A 14,366-nucleotide genomic window follows, 5' to 3' on the forward strand; every position below is an offset into this window, starting at 1 on the left:
AAAACATTAAGTGAATGAACATGAACTAATAATGTTAAATAATGTTTGTATTTTTATTGTCTCGGCACATGTTGGGTTTTACATAGATTAAAAAATACTGGATGGTTTAATGTTATCTTTTGCTCACACTTTATGCTTTTAGAATGACAATTATATGCATTAAATACTACCTGGATCAAATATTTGATAATAAACCATACTACAATCCTGAAGAAACAGGAAAAATGAATATAAAGGAAGGAAATCTGACATCTGTGTCAGTGGCTGGATCAAATAAACATGGCTCCATTTGATTATTTTTCTTGATTTATTTTTATTTTTTATGTACAAGTCACAAAACTGTGCACGTAAATACAAAAATACATAAAACATACAAGAGTGAGATAAATAAATACAAAGACACCTTCAGCTCCATTCATGATAACTGTGTTACTAACTTTCAAGGCTATAACAGAACATAGCAAAGTTACTTAATAAAGAGCAGTGACGGTCTCCAAACAGTCCTAAATAAAAACACTAAATAAAGCTTTGATGGCGGCTCATCATTTTCAAATTTTTGGAATGTTTTTTTCTTTTTGTATGCAAAACCTGTTAGGATTGTTTTCCTCAGTTTGAAGCATTCTGAACTCTGACCTGTGACAGTCTGATTAAACTAATGTAAATGTATTTTGTTGCAAATCAACTTACAAATGCAACGTATTACCCATAAGCCCCAGTCTACTGTGCATCCGTCTCCTTTACGACGTCAAAAAACATAAATGACACCGGGCTGATTAAGCAAAGTTTTGTTCATGTGTATGTAAAATATAGAGGAGAATTATGAAGTCCATTTGCCAGCTGGGCTTTTCACTGAACAATCTGGGGCATTTCACTCCATGCTTTGGCCTTCTTCTTAGCGAGAGCCAGCCAGGGAGGCTCATCTTGGACCAAAGGTGCAGCGGACGGGTTAGCGCTTCTCTTACTTTCCTTCTCTAACGTGGATGTGTTGTTCAGTTCAAGGGAGCAGAACACTGTTCATTCAAAACCAATGTAAAACAGCTTAGATATTCATCTTCATTTATAGATTATTCCTTTAGTCTATTACATAATATATTTATGCAATTAAATAGATCTGACACACACACTGCCAGCCAAAATTAAACAACATTTTTTTTTTTGAAAGAAGTCTCTTATGCTCCCCAAGGCTGCATTTATTTGATCAAAAATACAGTAGGAACAGTGATATTGTGAAATACAATTTACAATTTAAAATAACTGCTTTCTATTTTAACAAATTTTACAATTTAATTTATTGCTGCAGATATTGGTGAAATATTATTACAATTTAAAATAACTGCTTTCTATTTTAACAAATTTTACAATTTAATTTATTGCTGCGATCAAAGCTGAAGTTTCAGCATCATTACTCCAGTCTTCAGTGATCCTTCAGAAATCATTCTGATATGCTAAAGAATATTTCTTATTATTATCAATGTTAAAGCCATTTGTGCAGCCTAATATTTTTGTGGAAACGTTGATACGCTACTATTCAAAGGTTTGGGGAAAGTCCAATAAAAAAAAAAGAAGAAGAAATTAATACTTTCATTCAGAAAAGATGCATTAAATTTCTGGCAAACTTTTGGCTGGCAGTGTGAAAGTAAGAAAAAGTACTGTATGATTGTAGTATTTATATTGAATTATATAGGAAATTTAGACAGTTACAATACATATCCGCTAGGGGGCAGACATTGATTTCCTTTTCAATCTGCGCTTAAAGGGATACTCCACCCTAAAATGAAAATTTAGTCATTAATCTCTTACCCCCATGTCGTTCCAAACCCGTAAAATCTTCGTTCGTCTTCGGAACACAATTTAAGATATTAAAAAAAACGCGACTCCACCCCAAAATGAAAATTTAGTCATTAATCAATTACCCCCATGTCGTTCCAAACCCGTAAAATCTTCGTTCGTCTTCGGATCACAATTTAAGATATAAAAAAAAACGCAAGGCTTGTGACTCTCCCATTGACTGCCAAGTAACTTACACTGTCAAGGTCCAGAAAAGCACGAAAAGCATCGTCAGAATAGTCCATCTGCCATCAGTGGTTCAACCGTAACGTTATGAAGCGACGAGAATACTTTTTGTACGTGAAGAAAACAAAAAATAAGGACCAGAAGGATGCGCTGTTTTCGTTCAAATCAAAGCGTAAATACACGTAGAAAACGTATCCTTGTGGCGCGGCTGACACAGAAGAGCGTAAGCTGCCTGCGGACAGACATAGAGGAGACGAATTGTTGAATAAAGTCGTTCTTTTTGTTTTCTTCGCATACAAAAAGTATTCTCGTCGCTTCATAATGTTACGGTTGAACCACTGATGGCAGATGGACTATTCTGACGATGTCTTTCATACTTTTCTGGACCTTGACAGTGTAAGTTACTTGGCAGCCTATGGGACAGTCACAAGCCTCCCGGTTTTCATCCAAAATATCTTAAATTGTGTTCCGAAGACGAACAAAGCCTTTACGGGTTTGGAACGACATGGGGGTAATTGATTAATGACTAAATTTTCATTTTGGGGTGGAGTATCCCTTTAAAACATAACCTCGTGCTATTAAGAGATTAAAACCGTATTTTCGGACTTTGCAGGTCATTGCACTTTTTAGACCAAACAGAACAAACCTAAATCTAACCTAAAGCTTTGCTATGTAAGGCCATGACAGTGAATGATCCTAATGGAAAGATTATTACCTTGTAAAGGTGAACATGGCTGTGTCAGTTGCTCTTTGGCGATTGGATTTGATAAAGTGTCCGGTGAATCCTGTCTTTTGACGTCCCCCTGAGAACAAGTGGACACATTTTAAAAAATGAGGGAAAATAAACAATATTTGAGAGAAGAACACAAAAGATCCATGAAGGACTAAAGCATTTTTTTAGCATCGGCTAATACAAATTACCACAAAAAAAGAGTCAGCATCCTGAAATAAAACCTCACTTGGTTTAGTGTTCGTTTCATTTCACCTCATGGAATCTTTGCAGAACACTGCATTTTCCCAAGCTGCAGCATGGAAGTAGGATACATGTGTGAATCTGATTGTCCTGTTGTTTCATGATGCTAAGACACAGTTTTCAGACACTTCCTTGAGAACCGGGTAAGATTTGACATGACATATTTGTTCAGTATATAAAGGAACAGCACAAACCTGTGAGGGAAGTTTCTCTGGAGAGTTTTCTGGCGAGTTCTCGATGAAGTTCCTCTGCTTCTGTCTGGCCACAGAGATCCAGCTTGGAGACTCGGTGCTACCAACAGATATTCTTCCCCCTGTATCTGAAATAGGACAAAAAATATGCATCATATTATTTTTATGATACTTTTTTTTTTTGCAGACATAACACAGAAGAATAAAAAACTATGCCAAACAATAATATAACTCACTTTTCAAGATCCAATCAAAAGCTGATCAATGAAATAAAGCCGTGCCATGTATTATTTACAGTATTCCTTCTAAATATTGTGTTTTGCTTTGTAATGTCATATTATGCAAGTTAAATGCATTGCAATTTCCATTTTAAGTTGTCATAATCACATAAATTGTGATTATTTAAATTTATGCCTACAAATAAATACCAAAAGAACACTAAACTGAATGCACTATTAAGCAGTATAGGTATTGCAATTGTCCTATTTTATATAGCAAAATATATAATTATTCAATAACAAATATGAATTAAATTGAATAATTATTATAATTAAATTACATTTTAAATTATTAAAATAATTAGTATTTTGTCCTGTTTTACAGTAAAAATATTCTGACCATTCCCTACTAGATAAATTAAATAAATAAATACAAATAAATTTTATTTTAATGATGATAATTTTAATTAAATTTGTAATAAAATAATTTAACTTATAGTAATAGTATAGCATAATAAAAATTAACATAAGACTTTTTAAATGACTTTAGATTTAACTTTAATTTAGTAAGGGAAATAATTGATAAATTATAAGAAAAAGTATTTTATTTAATTTTGCAACTGTTTTGAGGATTTTAAATATCTTTACTGGAAAACAAGACAAAATCCTGATTACAATTTTTTTTATATTTTTTACAAATGTATTTATTTGTTTGCATATGTATACACACAAAATCAGCTTTTTAAGAATGGAGGTAACCTGGGATTTTTCTGGCCGACATCACAGTGTCAACTAGCAGATCGGGCTTCTTTGGCGGGATGGGCTTCCGGCCACTCTGGTCATGGTCCAGGGTCTCCTGCGCCCCTGAAGACTCTGTTTGCGCTGGGCTCCAAGGCGATTCTCCATCTAAACCATAGCGGTGCAGGACTGGAGTCTTTCTCAAACGCACTCCAAACGGGGTCTCTAGGGTCGTCTCTTCTTGAGCATGGGGCGTCTCTGTTTGGGGCGATTCATCAGAGGCATTAGTCTCTGGTGGCACCGCTGAGATGGTCTGGGACTGCTCTTGGGCGCCTCCAGAAGCCAATGACCTTTGCCACGCAGGGGTGATGGTGAACCGAGGTCGAACCTCAGCGATTCCCGTCAGTTCTCTTGTAGGCGACTCAAAAACTTGCTGATCTTGCTGCTCAGAAACAACCTCAAGTTTTTCTGAAGACACTTCCTGAGGCTCACCAGACACATCCAGCTTGTTGGGCTCAGGTTGCTCTTCTTGATCTACAGGAGACAACTGAGAATGGAGAACTGGACTCTCTAGCACAGGAGCCACAGTAGAAAGAAGGACCTCGACAGGCGTCTCTGGCGGAGCTTCAGAGGCTTCAGGCTCATCACTGGTCTCTGATGAGCTCCAGACATCATCTCGGACTGTCGGATCAGATTCAGGAATGTTCTCCACATTGACTGCAGATGATTCTCTTTGGTCACATGAAGTCTCATCTTTCTCAGGCTCTAGAGAAGCTGTCTGACCTCCGACCTCTTGACGTTCAACATCATTAGTAGAGTCCTCCCTTTTCTCAGGTTCCACCACTGGCAATTCATCATCTTCTTCTCCAGCGTCTTTGGTTTCTGTCTCCATTTCAGCTTCATCCTCAACAGCATCTTCATCTTGCTCTGTCACATTTACTGCAAAAGCTTTTGGCGATTCTAATAACTCTTCGTCCTCTTCGGCACTTTCAGCCTTGTCTGCTTGTTTCTCGTCATCAGCTTCAGGCACTTGGTGACCTGCATCAGCAGACTCTGGCACCTCCAGCAGCTCCTCTTCCTCTGTGGTCTCCTCGGAGATCTCTTCTGAATCTACAGATGACTCTGAAAGCGAGTCTGGTAGAGGAACCTGCTCCTTTGTGGTCACCATAGGCTCTGAGGAATCGAGAAGATCTTTGTTGCCTTCCTCAAGCCGAGAAACCACACTCTCACTGTTTATGAATTCCACCTACAAAAAGGAAGCACAAATAGTTCAAATTAAATTAATTTGTACTGTAGATCAATGACATAATGCCATTTCTAATGTATCAAAAATACAATTCATACATCAGTGACATAAAAATACAATTTCTGAAATAATATTCATTCAATTTTCTTATTTTTGGAGGCATAAAGTAAAAAAAAAAAAAAAAACCTTGCATGAAACAACTGCCTAAATAAAAATATTAAATTCTTATTGAGTAGTTTGACATATTCCTTTATTATTAAGAATATTATATTAATTTATAAAGAATTTATACAGAATATAAATATACTATATATTTAATAATATTAAATCAAAATCTATAATACATAAACATTTAATAAAAGACAAAATAATTTTATTTTATTTCATTTTATTTTAGTAAGAAATAAAACTTTTTAGAAATGCAAGTTAAAATATAATAAACATTTGAAAAATATTTGTCCAAATCAAAGCGATGTATATAAATTATATGTAAATATATATATATATATATATTATATGTATATATATATATATATATATATATATATATATATAAATAAATTATATCAGAGACAACCCCTTTAGACCCTCATGACTGTTAGTTAGTTAGAAGTTAGTTTGGGTTGTAAAATTAATAAAAAACAAACAACAACAACAACAACAAAAAACTGAATTATATTTTTGAATAAATAATTTATATTTGTAAAAAAAATACTATTTACTTATTTCTATTTAAAAACTCATTTGAAGTATTTTTTCAATCATTTGAAAATAATTATTAAGATATGTACATGTATTTAAGGTATAAGAAAAACTTAATTACACCACATTACTAGTTTAGAGTCATTATATTTAAACTTTGAATGAAAATCATACAAAAGTTTTCAAAACTAACATGAATGCAAACAGTACATTTCTAGGAGCTTTGCACTTTTTATTTCTTTGTCTCAGACACCCTTATTTAACAATTATGCCAGTAAGTTGCAGATGCAATGTCTCATTGTTGCAATCTTCTTGAAAATGCCACTGAATGTGCTGTACCTCACTCTGAAGAAGCATATTCTCATGCTCCAGTGCTAGTCCTGATGCAAGAGGGCTCTTCAGGGAGCTCAACACTTCCTCAAGCAGTGACCCCTGCTCCTCAGGAACGACCTCACATCCTGTGTCCAACAGGAAGTCATCGGCCTGCAGCTCGAGTGTTACTGGACGCTCCCAAGAGGATTCTGGGACCTCAGACTTGGGGACGTGATCCTCAGCAGGAACATGTTCCTCTCCTTCAGAGACGTCTCCGGCAAAGATGGAGGATGTTGGAGTAGTCACTTCCTCTTCCTCTTCTTCAGAAGCAAATGATTCACCGTCTGAATCATTCACCTGTTCTCCGGGCAAATCTAGACCAAATTGAACAACAGAAAAACTATTATTGAACTACTAACAACAGTTATTGAATTACTTTACAATTGAAAAGTTTGGGGTCGGTAAGATTTTTTTATGTTTTTGAAAGAAGTCTAGAAGTCTCTTCTGCTCACCAAGGTTGCATTTATTTAATAAAAAACACAGTAAAAACTTGAAATAATATTACAATTGAAAATAACTGTTTTCTATTTGTACATTTTTTTAAATATAATTTATTCCTGTGATGTAAATCAGAATTTTCAGCATCATTACTTCAGTCTTCACATGATCCTTCAGAAAACATTCTCATGTGCTGATTTGCAGCACGAGAAACATTTCTTATTATTGATGTTGAAAACACTTCTACTGCTTAATATTTTTGTGGAAACGGTGGCATATTTTTTTTTCCAGGATTCTTTGAAGAATAGAAAGTTCAAGAGAACAGCATTTATTTAAAATATCTTTTGTAACAAATTATTTTACTGACACCTTTGGTCAATTTAATGCATACTTGCCGAATAAAAATATTTGTTTCTTTCAAAAAAAAAAAAGAAAAAAAAAAAGTCAACAAAACAAATTTTATAGATTAAATCAGGTAGAAATAGCTCTTTTAGGTGACAATTGCAATTAACACTTTTGTAGTGTATATACAGACATACTTTTCTGTTCTTCTCCAATACTTGTGACCATCATCCGCATTTTGTCCTCTTTGTCTCTGAGTAGCACTCTTTCTCTCAGGTCCCTTCTCTTGTCCAACATTTGCTTCTAAACATGAATAAGCACACAGCACCGTTCAACCGCTAAAACAAACAGATGAAGTTTTTCCAGGATCGCTCCTGTATCGCTCAAAAAGACAACTTAAACGAGAATAAAACATCACTAAACGGCTTGTTGGCCTGATATGATAAGACACCATGAATAATTGAAGCATATGAATGGTTAATGTGAAGAATCTTACGCTGGCAGGCTTTCTCTTGACACAAGCATTGGCTTTGACAGCAATGCGGTGACGGGCAGCTGAGCTGTCTAAGCAGGAGACGGAGCTGGCGGGAAAACTGAAGTCTACGGGGACGGAGCCCTGAGGTGTGCCGGGTCTCGAAGAAGCTTCATAAGACATCTTTATAGGATGGAGGGGGACATGGATGACAGATGTTAGTAAGTCTACATCAGTTCAATAAGATGTGTAATTTGTTTACAGCTTTAATACGAAATCTTAAAATTCTTTCAAGCTACTTCCCCACCAAAACATGCATATTTGGGTTACAGTTTCAAATAGACGGTTGTATTCAAAGCATTTCCTTCCATCCCTTAACCACCAGAAAACCAGTGGCATCAGAATAAATTCTTGTTCGTGGTCATAAACCGTAATAAAAAAAAATAAAAACCAGACACTCTGCCACTTTCACCAACACTGACTCATCGTGACCAATTATTATGATTGTCCTCAGCTATTTCCTTTCAGAATGAAACACAAACAAAAGCCTCTCCAGCAGAAACAACTGAAGGTTATGTTGGCAATGTTTTTCGTTTGCTTGTCCTTACGGATGTATAAGCACAGCTTTTTTTTTCGTTTGGAGACTCAGATCTGCATCACTAATACCAAGTCTTGATTTTTGAAGGCTGCTTGCATTTTAAACTATTATTATTATTATTTAAATAATTCTTCATTTGAAGGAAGGTTTTCACACTTAAATTCGAAACAATTTTGCAGCAACATAAATCAATATTGAGTTTTTTTCTCAGAAATGCAAGTTTATATTTTATTGCAATTCTGAGAAAAATAGTCAATTGCAAGATATAAAGTCAGAATTGCGAGGTATAAGAAAAGTCAGAAAAAGTCACAATTACCTTTTATATTTATTTAGTGTAAGAAACGTGTTTTCATAAAAAGGAGAGAATTAATTCAAGTTAACACTTTTGAAAAAAAAAAAAAAAGAATAAAAATTAGCATGCTTTTAATGGCACAGTACATCAGGAACTGGTGTGAATGAGTTCTAAGTGAGCCAGCCGTGTGTTTGTGCTGTGCTCAGGTCCAGCTTGGCAGCCGTTTTGACCCAGATTGCTGGAATATCCCATTTCCAGCAGACAGCCAGGCTGCGAGGGTGAACCGCTGGAATGCTTTTCAGACCACACGCCTACTTCACTCGTAACCCCTGCAGTCAAGGACAGCCAGCATTCAACACCACTGTCAAATGTCACTAGTGATTAACTAATATGGGTTTTAATAGCCATTACTGATATGATGTCTAGAGAGCAGGGTGCCAATAAATACATCAACTTTAATATGGAAAATTTTGAAAAATTAATAAAATGTAAACACTTGTTTTTACAATTTTATCCATTTTTTTCTGCGGTTTCATCTATTTCTTGGTTCCTTTTTGGTTCACTCCAAACAAAGCATTCAATCAATAGTATTTGTGCACCGCACTCATTACACTACTGTTTAAAAGTTTGTGCTCAGGTATTTTTTAAAAGAAATTAATACTTATATTTATCAAGGATGCATTAAATTCATGCATCAAAAGTGACAGTAAAGACAATTATAATGTTACAAAAGATTTCTAAATCAAATAAATGTTGTTCTTTTGAACTTTCTATTCATTAAGGAATCCTGCCAAAAATTTATCATGGTTTTCATAAATATATTAAGCAGCAGCCTAATGTTTTCAACTCTGGTAATAATGTTTCTTGAGCAGCATATATACGTTTCTTCAGGATATTAGAATGATTTCTGAAGGATCGTGTGACACTGAAAACTGGAGTAATGATGCTGAAAATTCAGCTTTGCATCACAGGAAAAAATTACATTTTAAAATAAGTTATTTAAAAAAAAAGGTTATTTTAATAATATTTCACAATATAACCGTTTACTGTATTTTTGATCAAATTAATGCAGACACGGTGAGTCTAAGAGGCATTAAAAAACATTACTGAACTCACACTTTTGAAAAGTAGTGCACATATAACAAAAATGAATCCCCATTTAAAATATCCAACAAGTATTACATTTCTCACCAAAACCCAATTGCTCAAAACAGCCTCTGGTCCAGCTCAAAGCATTGCATAACACAAACACATGAGAGCTATTTTAAGCCCTGGCAACAATACAAGTCCAAGAGTGCATGTTTTTCAGGGGTTTGAGATTGTTTTGGAGCAGTTTCAGATAGGCGTTGGTGTTGTGCGTGAGATGCTTGTGCAGAAATGCCCTTTCAATGCACAGACTGAACACTTGTATTCAAATTTAACCTTTCTAATGGATACAAGCAGTGACCTGCTCTCTAATGTCTGTGTTTCAAACTGCCTTTGACTGTGAAAGTACTGGTTCTGAATACATGTTAGTATCTCTCAATACCGCTGGTAACACAACACTTAGCTGAACAAGTTCTACAGGATCCAAACTAGCCAAAACAACAGCAGATAAGCACACTCTTAATATGAATCTCTCAGCATTGGCCTTAATGGAACATTCCAAACTTGTTACTAGTCTGATTCCACACCCAGAGGTGCTCGATTCAAATGATCATTTGATCAAATGATCAAAACATTACTTGGAGACATTTAAATGTAAAATTGGAAACACTGTGTTAGTGTGCTTAGTTGGATCACTAAATGCCTACAAACTATTTAAATGCATTGCATCACCATTCAAAGCATGTTTGTGCTTACTCTTAAAGGGACAGTTCACCAAAAAAAATTACATTCTTTCATCATTCACTCACCCTCATGTTATTTCAAACCCATATGTTTCGTTCATCTTGGAACACAAATGAAGATATTTGTAATGAAACCTGAGAGATTCTGTCCCTCAACTGAAACTGCATTCATCCAAAACTTTCTTGATTCAAAAAGTTCATAAAGACATTGTAAAAGCAATCAATATGAATCAAGCTGTTTAATCCAAGTCTTCTGAAGAGAAATTATTGCGTTATATAGTTTTGATGATTTACAAGGTTACAGGTTTTCAGGTTTATTCTTGCATGTCAAGTACGTACGCTTAATGTTTACAATTCTGTTTACTATTTTAAGATAGAAATCTCTCAGGTTAAATTAAAAATACCTTCTTTTGTGTTTTGAAGATAAACGAAAGTCATACAAATTTGGAAAGACATGAGGGTGAGTAAATGATGACAGAATTTTCAGTTTTTGGGTGAATTATCCCTTTGACACAAGCCTTTCACAGACCATTCAGGCATTTCTGATTATGTGCTATGTGATTTATGTGTGCTTGCGTCACCTGATCATCTTCACTGTCTGAAGCATCCATGCTCAAGGAACTCTGGGTCAAATCCACCGACTGTAACGGTAAAGAGACATATTGCAATCATTTCCTGTTTAAATGCTTGACATAAAACATGCTTTTCCATCATAAATGACCCCCAAATCCACAAAATCATTTTACCTTACCAATTACAAGAATTGTATATATATATACCTGTTAAATGGTTAACGGTAAATTCCCCTACTATATACGGTAAAAAACTGTATTGGACATTACATGTAATTTCACGGTAGTATACCATTTTTGGAAGTGAAAAAGATGTATAATTTACAGTGAATAACCGTAAATTGACATTCCCAGAATTCCCTGCGTTACATTTCAAATTTGATGTTTTTTGTTGAAATACCCGTTTCTATAACTGTTTATAATAACTGTTTCAAATAACTGTTTTTCTTATCAGTTTTGTATATTAGGGTTGTATGTTACACCTAATGTTGTTAAATTAATGTTTATTGCATTATTTCAGTTTCATGTGTGTTACCATGATGGTGTTTAGTGTTTGTGTGAATGTCACTGTGCACCTTCTATATATGTTATTATTAAAAAGCTGCTTGTGATGGGCTTTGGTTCATCATGTGACTTTATCATCACCACCTGCATTTAGTGGTTATCAGTGTATTACAAAGGTTCAAAACAGATTTCAGTACTTCAATAGGTTGGTATATTAACATTATATCAGTTAATGAAATTACGGTATTTAACTCTAAATTTAAGTTAAAACTGTAAAACCTAAAATGTTGCTACCATATTATTTACGGTAAAATTCTGGCAACCACAGCTGCCGGTTTTTTACCGTAATTTTACGGATTTTTTTTTTACAGTGTATATATCACAGTTATATGATTGCCAAAAATAAATTTTCACTTGTTTGATAAAATGGACTAAAATCTCAAAACTCACTGCCACTATATGATATTTTCAAAATTAAATAGCATCTTTGGTCTCGCTGTGCTCAAGTTCAGGGTAAGTGAGGACAGGGACTGTGTACATCTTTGGAGAGATCTGAGGGGAGGCAGGTACAGCGAGGGGAACGGCACGGCACCTAATCCTGTTATAGAACTCAGCAGGGAGCTTCCTGTGTTTTCAATCATGCCCCGTGATGTCGGAGGCTCTTACATGCTTTTCACAGAGCCAAAAATAAACCGATTGTTCACTTTCTGCTAATTGACGCCTGCACACTAGGTGGCGCTGACCAACAATGCATTTTTCCTCAGATATGTATGACGTAAATGGATTTAACATCATCCGCTGCTCAATATACAGCATTAACTTAAGAGAAACAAGGTTCTACACCAGAAACAAACTATCTATGATGCTTACAAGAATAGGCTACATCCTAAAATATAATTAGAAGTACAATTAGCATCAAGCTACACTTGAAAATGTATGTAATTATTAATGTACTTGCTTACCCACTTTAAACCATCGAGTGCTTGTAATAACTTCCAATTGTGATCTATAGTTGATTAAAAAGCAGACACATGCACTCTTTGTATGTTTAATAATGCTACACTGCTAATATTTGTCATAAACATTGCTATTAAAATACCATGAGATGCATACAAATCACATACAGAAAATATATCTAGTAAATATAGTAGCTGCTGCGGTCACGTGAGCCTAGTTCAAATCTTATTGGATGGCCTGTGTTTTTGCTTTGTGAAACTGAAAAGATTCGTCAGACTGGTTCGAAAAAAAAAACATTAGCATTTTCGGTGCGCGAATGTTCGCGGTCTATGTGGAAGCCTCCATAGAAATCTATTGTTTTATTCCAGCGCGTCCGATATTCGTTTAGCTTTTTTGCGCTCAGTGTGGAAAGGCCTTAAATTTGTCAAACCTAGTGCTGTTTCTGTTTGTGTGTAGCACCTACAGCTCTGCAGATCCTTCTGAAGGATCTCAACATTAGAACTGAACGACTAAAAAGTTTATTTTTAGCAAGGTGTCTGATCATTTCAGTCTGATTTTAAAAGCTTGTGTGACACATTTCAGCTGTCTGTGCATTTTACAAATCAAAGCTATATTATTTTCGAAGCTTTTTTTTTCTTAACGGTTTTAATTAATTTTAAATCAATTTTAGATTCTTTTAAAAGTTTTTAATTTCCTTGTTTTATTGTTGTGATTATTATTTATGATTATTTTAATTCCTTTTATGTAAAGCACTTTGAATTACCATTGTGTATGAAATGTGCTATATAAATAAACTTGCCTTGCCTATATCAGTGCCACAGAAATCCATGAGTCTAAGGGTGCTTTTACACTAGCACTTTTGGTGTGCACCCGCGTTCGATTGACGTCAGAGTTCGGTTCGTTTGGATGATGTGAACGCGGTCTTCCGAACTTGTGTGCGCACTCGCGAAACGTACCCGAGTCTGCTTAAATAGGGGGTATGGTCTGGGGTACGGTTCGCTGCTGATGTGAACGCAATCGTACCAAATCACGTCACAGTTATATGATTGCCAAAAATAAATTTTCACTTGTTTGATAAAATGGACTAAAATCTCAAAACTCACTGCCACTATATGATATTTTCAAAATTAAATAGCATCTTTGGTCTCGCTGTGCTCAAGTTCAGGGTAAGTGAGGACAGGGACTGTGTACATCTTTGGAGAGATCTGAGGGGAGGCAGGTACAGCGAGGGGAACGGCACGGCACCTAATCCTGTTATAGAACTCAGCAGGGAGCTTCCTGTGTTTTCAATCATGCCCCGTGATGTCGGAGGCTCTTACACGCTTTTCACAGAGCCAAAAATAAACCGATTGTTCACTTTCTGCTAATTGACGCCTGCACACTAGGTGGCGCTGACCAACAATGCATTTTTCCTCAGATATGTATGACGTAAATGGATTTAACATCATCCGCTGCTCAATATACAGCATTAACTTAAGAGAAACAAGGTTCTACACCAGAAACAAACTATCTATGATGCTTACAAGAATAGGCTACATCCTAAAATATAATTAGAAGTACAATTAGCATCAAGCTACACTTGAAAATGTATGTAATTATTAATGTACTTGCTTACCCACTTTAAACCATCGAGTGCTTGTAATAACTTCCAATTGTGATCTATAGTTGATTAAAAAGCAGACACATGCACTCTTTGTATGTTTAATAATGCTACACTGCTAATATTTGTCATAAACATTGCTATTAAAATACCATGAGATGCATACAAATCACATACAGAAAATATATCTAGTAAATATAGTAGCTGCTGCAGTCACGTGAGCCTAGTTCAAATCTTATTGGATGGCCTGTGTTTTTGCTTTGTGAAACTGAAAAGATTCGTCAGACTGGTTCGAAAAAAAAAACATTA

The 14,366-nt window shown here is 35.2% G+C and overlaps 1 protein-coding gene across 6 annotated transcripts in view; it reads right to left on the reverse strand.

Annotated features, from left to right (window-relative positions):
• Positions 1–317: 317 nt before the first annotated feature.
• The window catches only part of LOC107557689 (uncharacterized protein KIAA1211-like), a 48,247-nt gene continuing 34,198 nt past the window's right edge, over positions 318–14,366 (reverse strand). For 4 of the 6 annotated variants that reach the window (XM_016241190.1, XM_016241188.1, XM_016241189.1 and 1 more), the window contains 8 exons: positions 11,006–11,065; positions 7,730–7,888; positions 7,431–7,536; positions 6,421–6,767; positions 4,155–5,379; positions 3,181–3,305; positions 2,729–2,816; positions 318–1,010 (listed from right to left, as the gene is read on the reverse strand). In XM_016241190.1, coding sequence (XP_016096676.1) covers positions 847–1,010; positions 2,729–2,816; positions 3,181–3,305; positions 4,155–5,379; positions 6,421–6,767; positions 7,431–7,536; positions 7,730–7,888; positions 11,006–11,065 — 2,274 coding nt within the window. In that variant the 3' untranslated portion in view covers positions 318–846. Of the gene's footprint in view, positions 1,011–2,728; positions 2,817–2,972; positions 3,093–3,180; positions 3,306–4,154; positions 5,380–6,420; positions 6,768–7,430; positions 7,537–7,729; positions 7,889–11,005; positions 11,066–14,366 lie in introns of those variants that run through there. The other 2 variants (XM_016241191.1, XM_016241192.1) reach the window with 2 other exon arrangements.

Source organism: Sinocyclocheilus grahami, unplaced genomic scaffold, assembly GCF_001515645.1.
Source record: "Sinocyclocheilus grahami isolate Dianchi unplaced genomic scaffold, SAMN03320097.WGS_v1.1 scaffold614.1, whole genome shotgun sequence".
Lineage (NCBI taxonomy): Eukaryota > Metazoa > Chordata > Actinopteri > Cypriniformes > Cyprinidae > Sinocyclocheilus > Sinocyclocheilus grahami.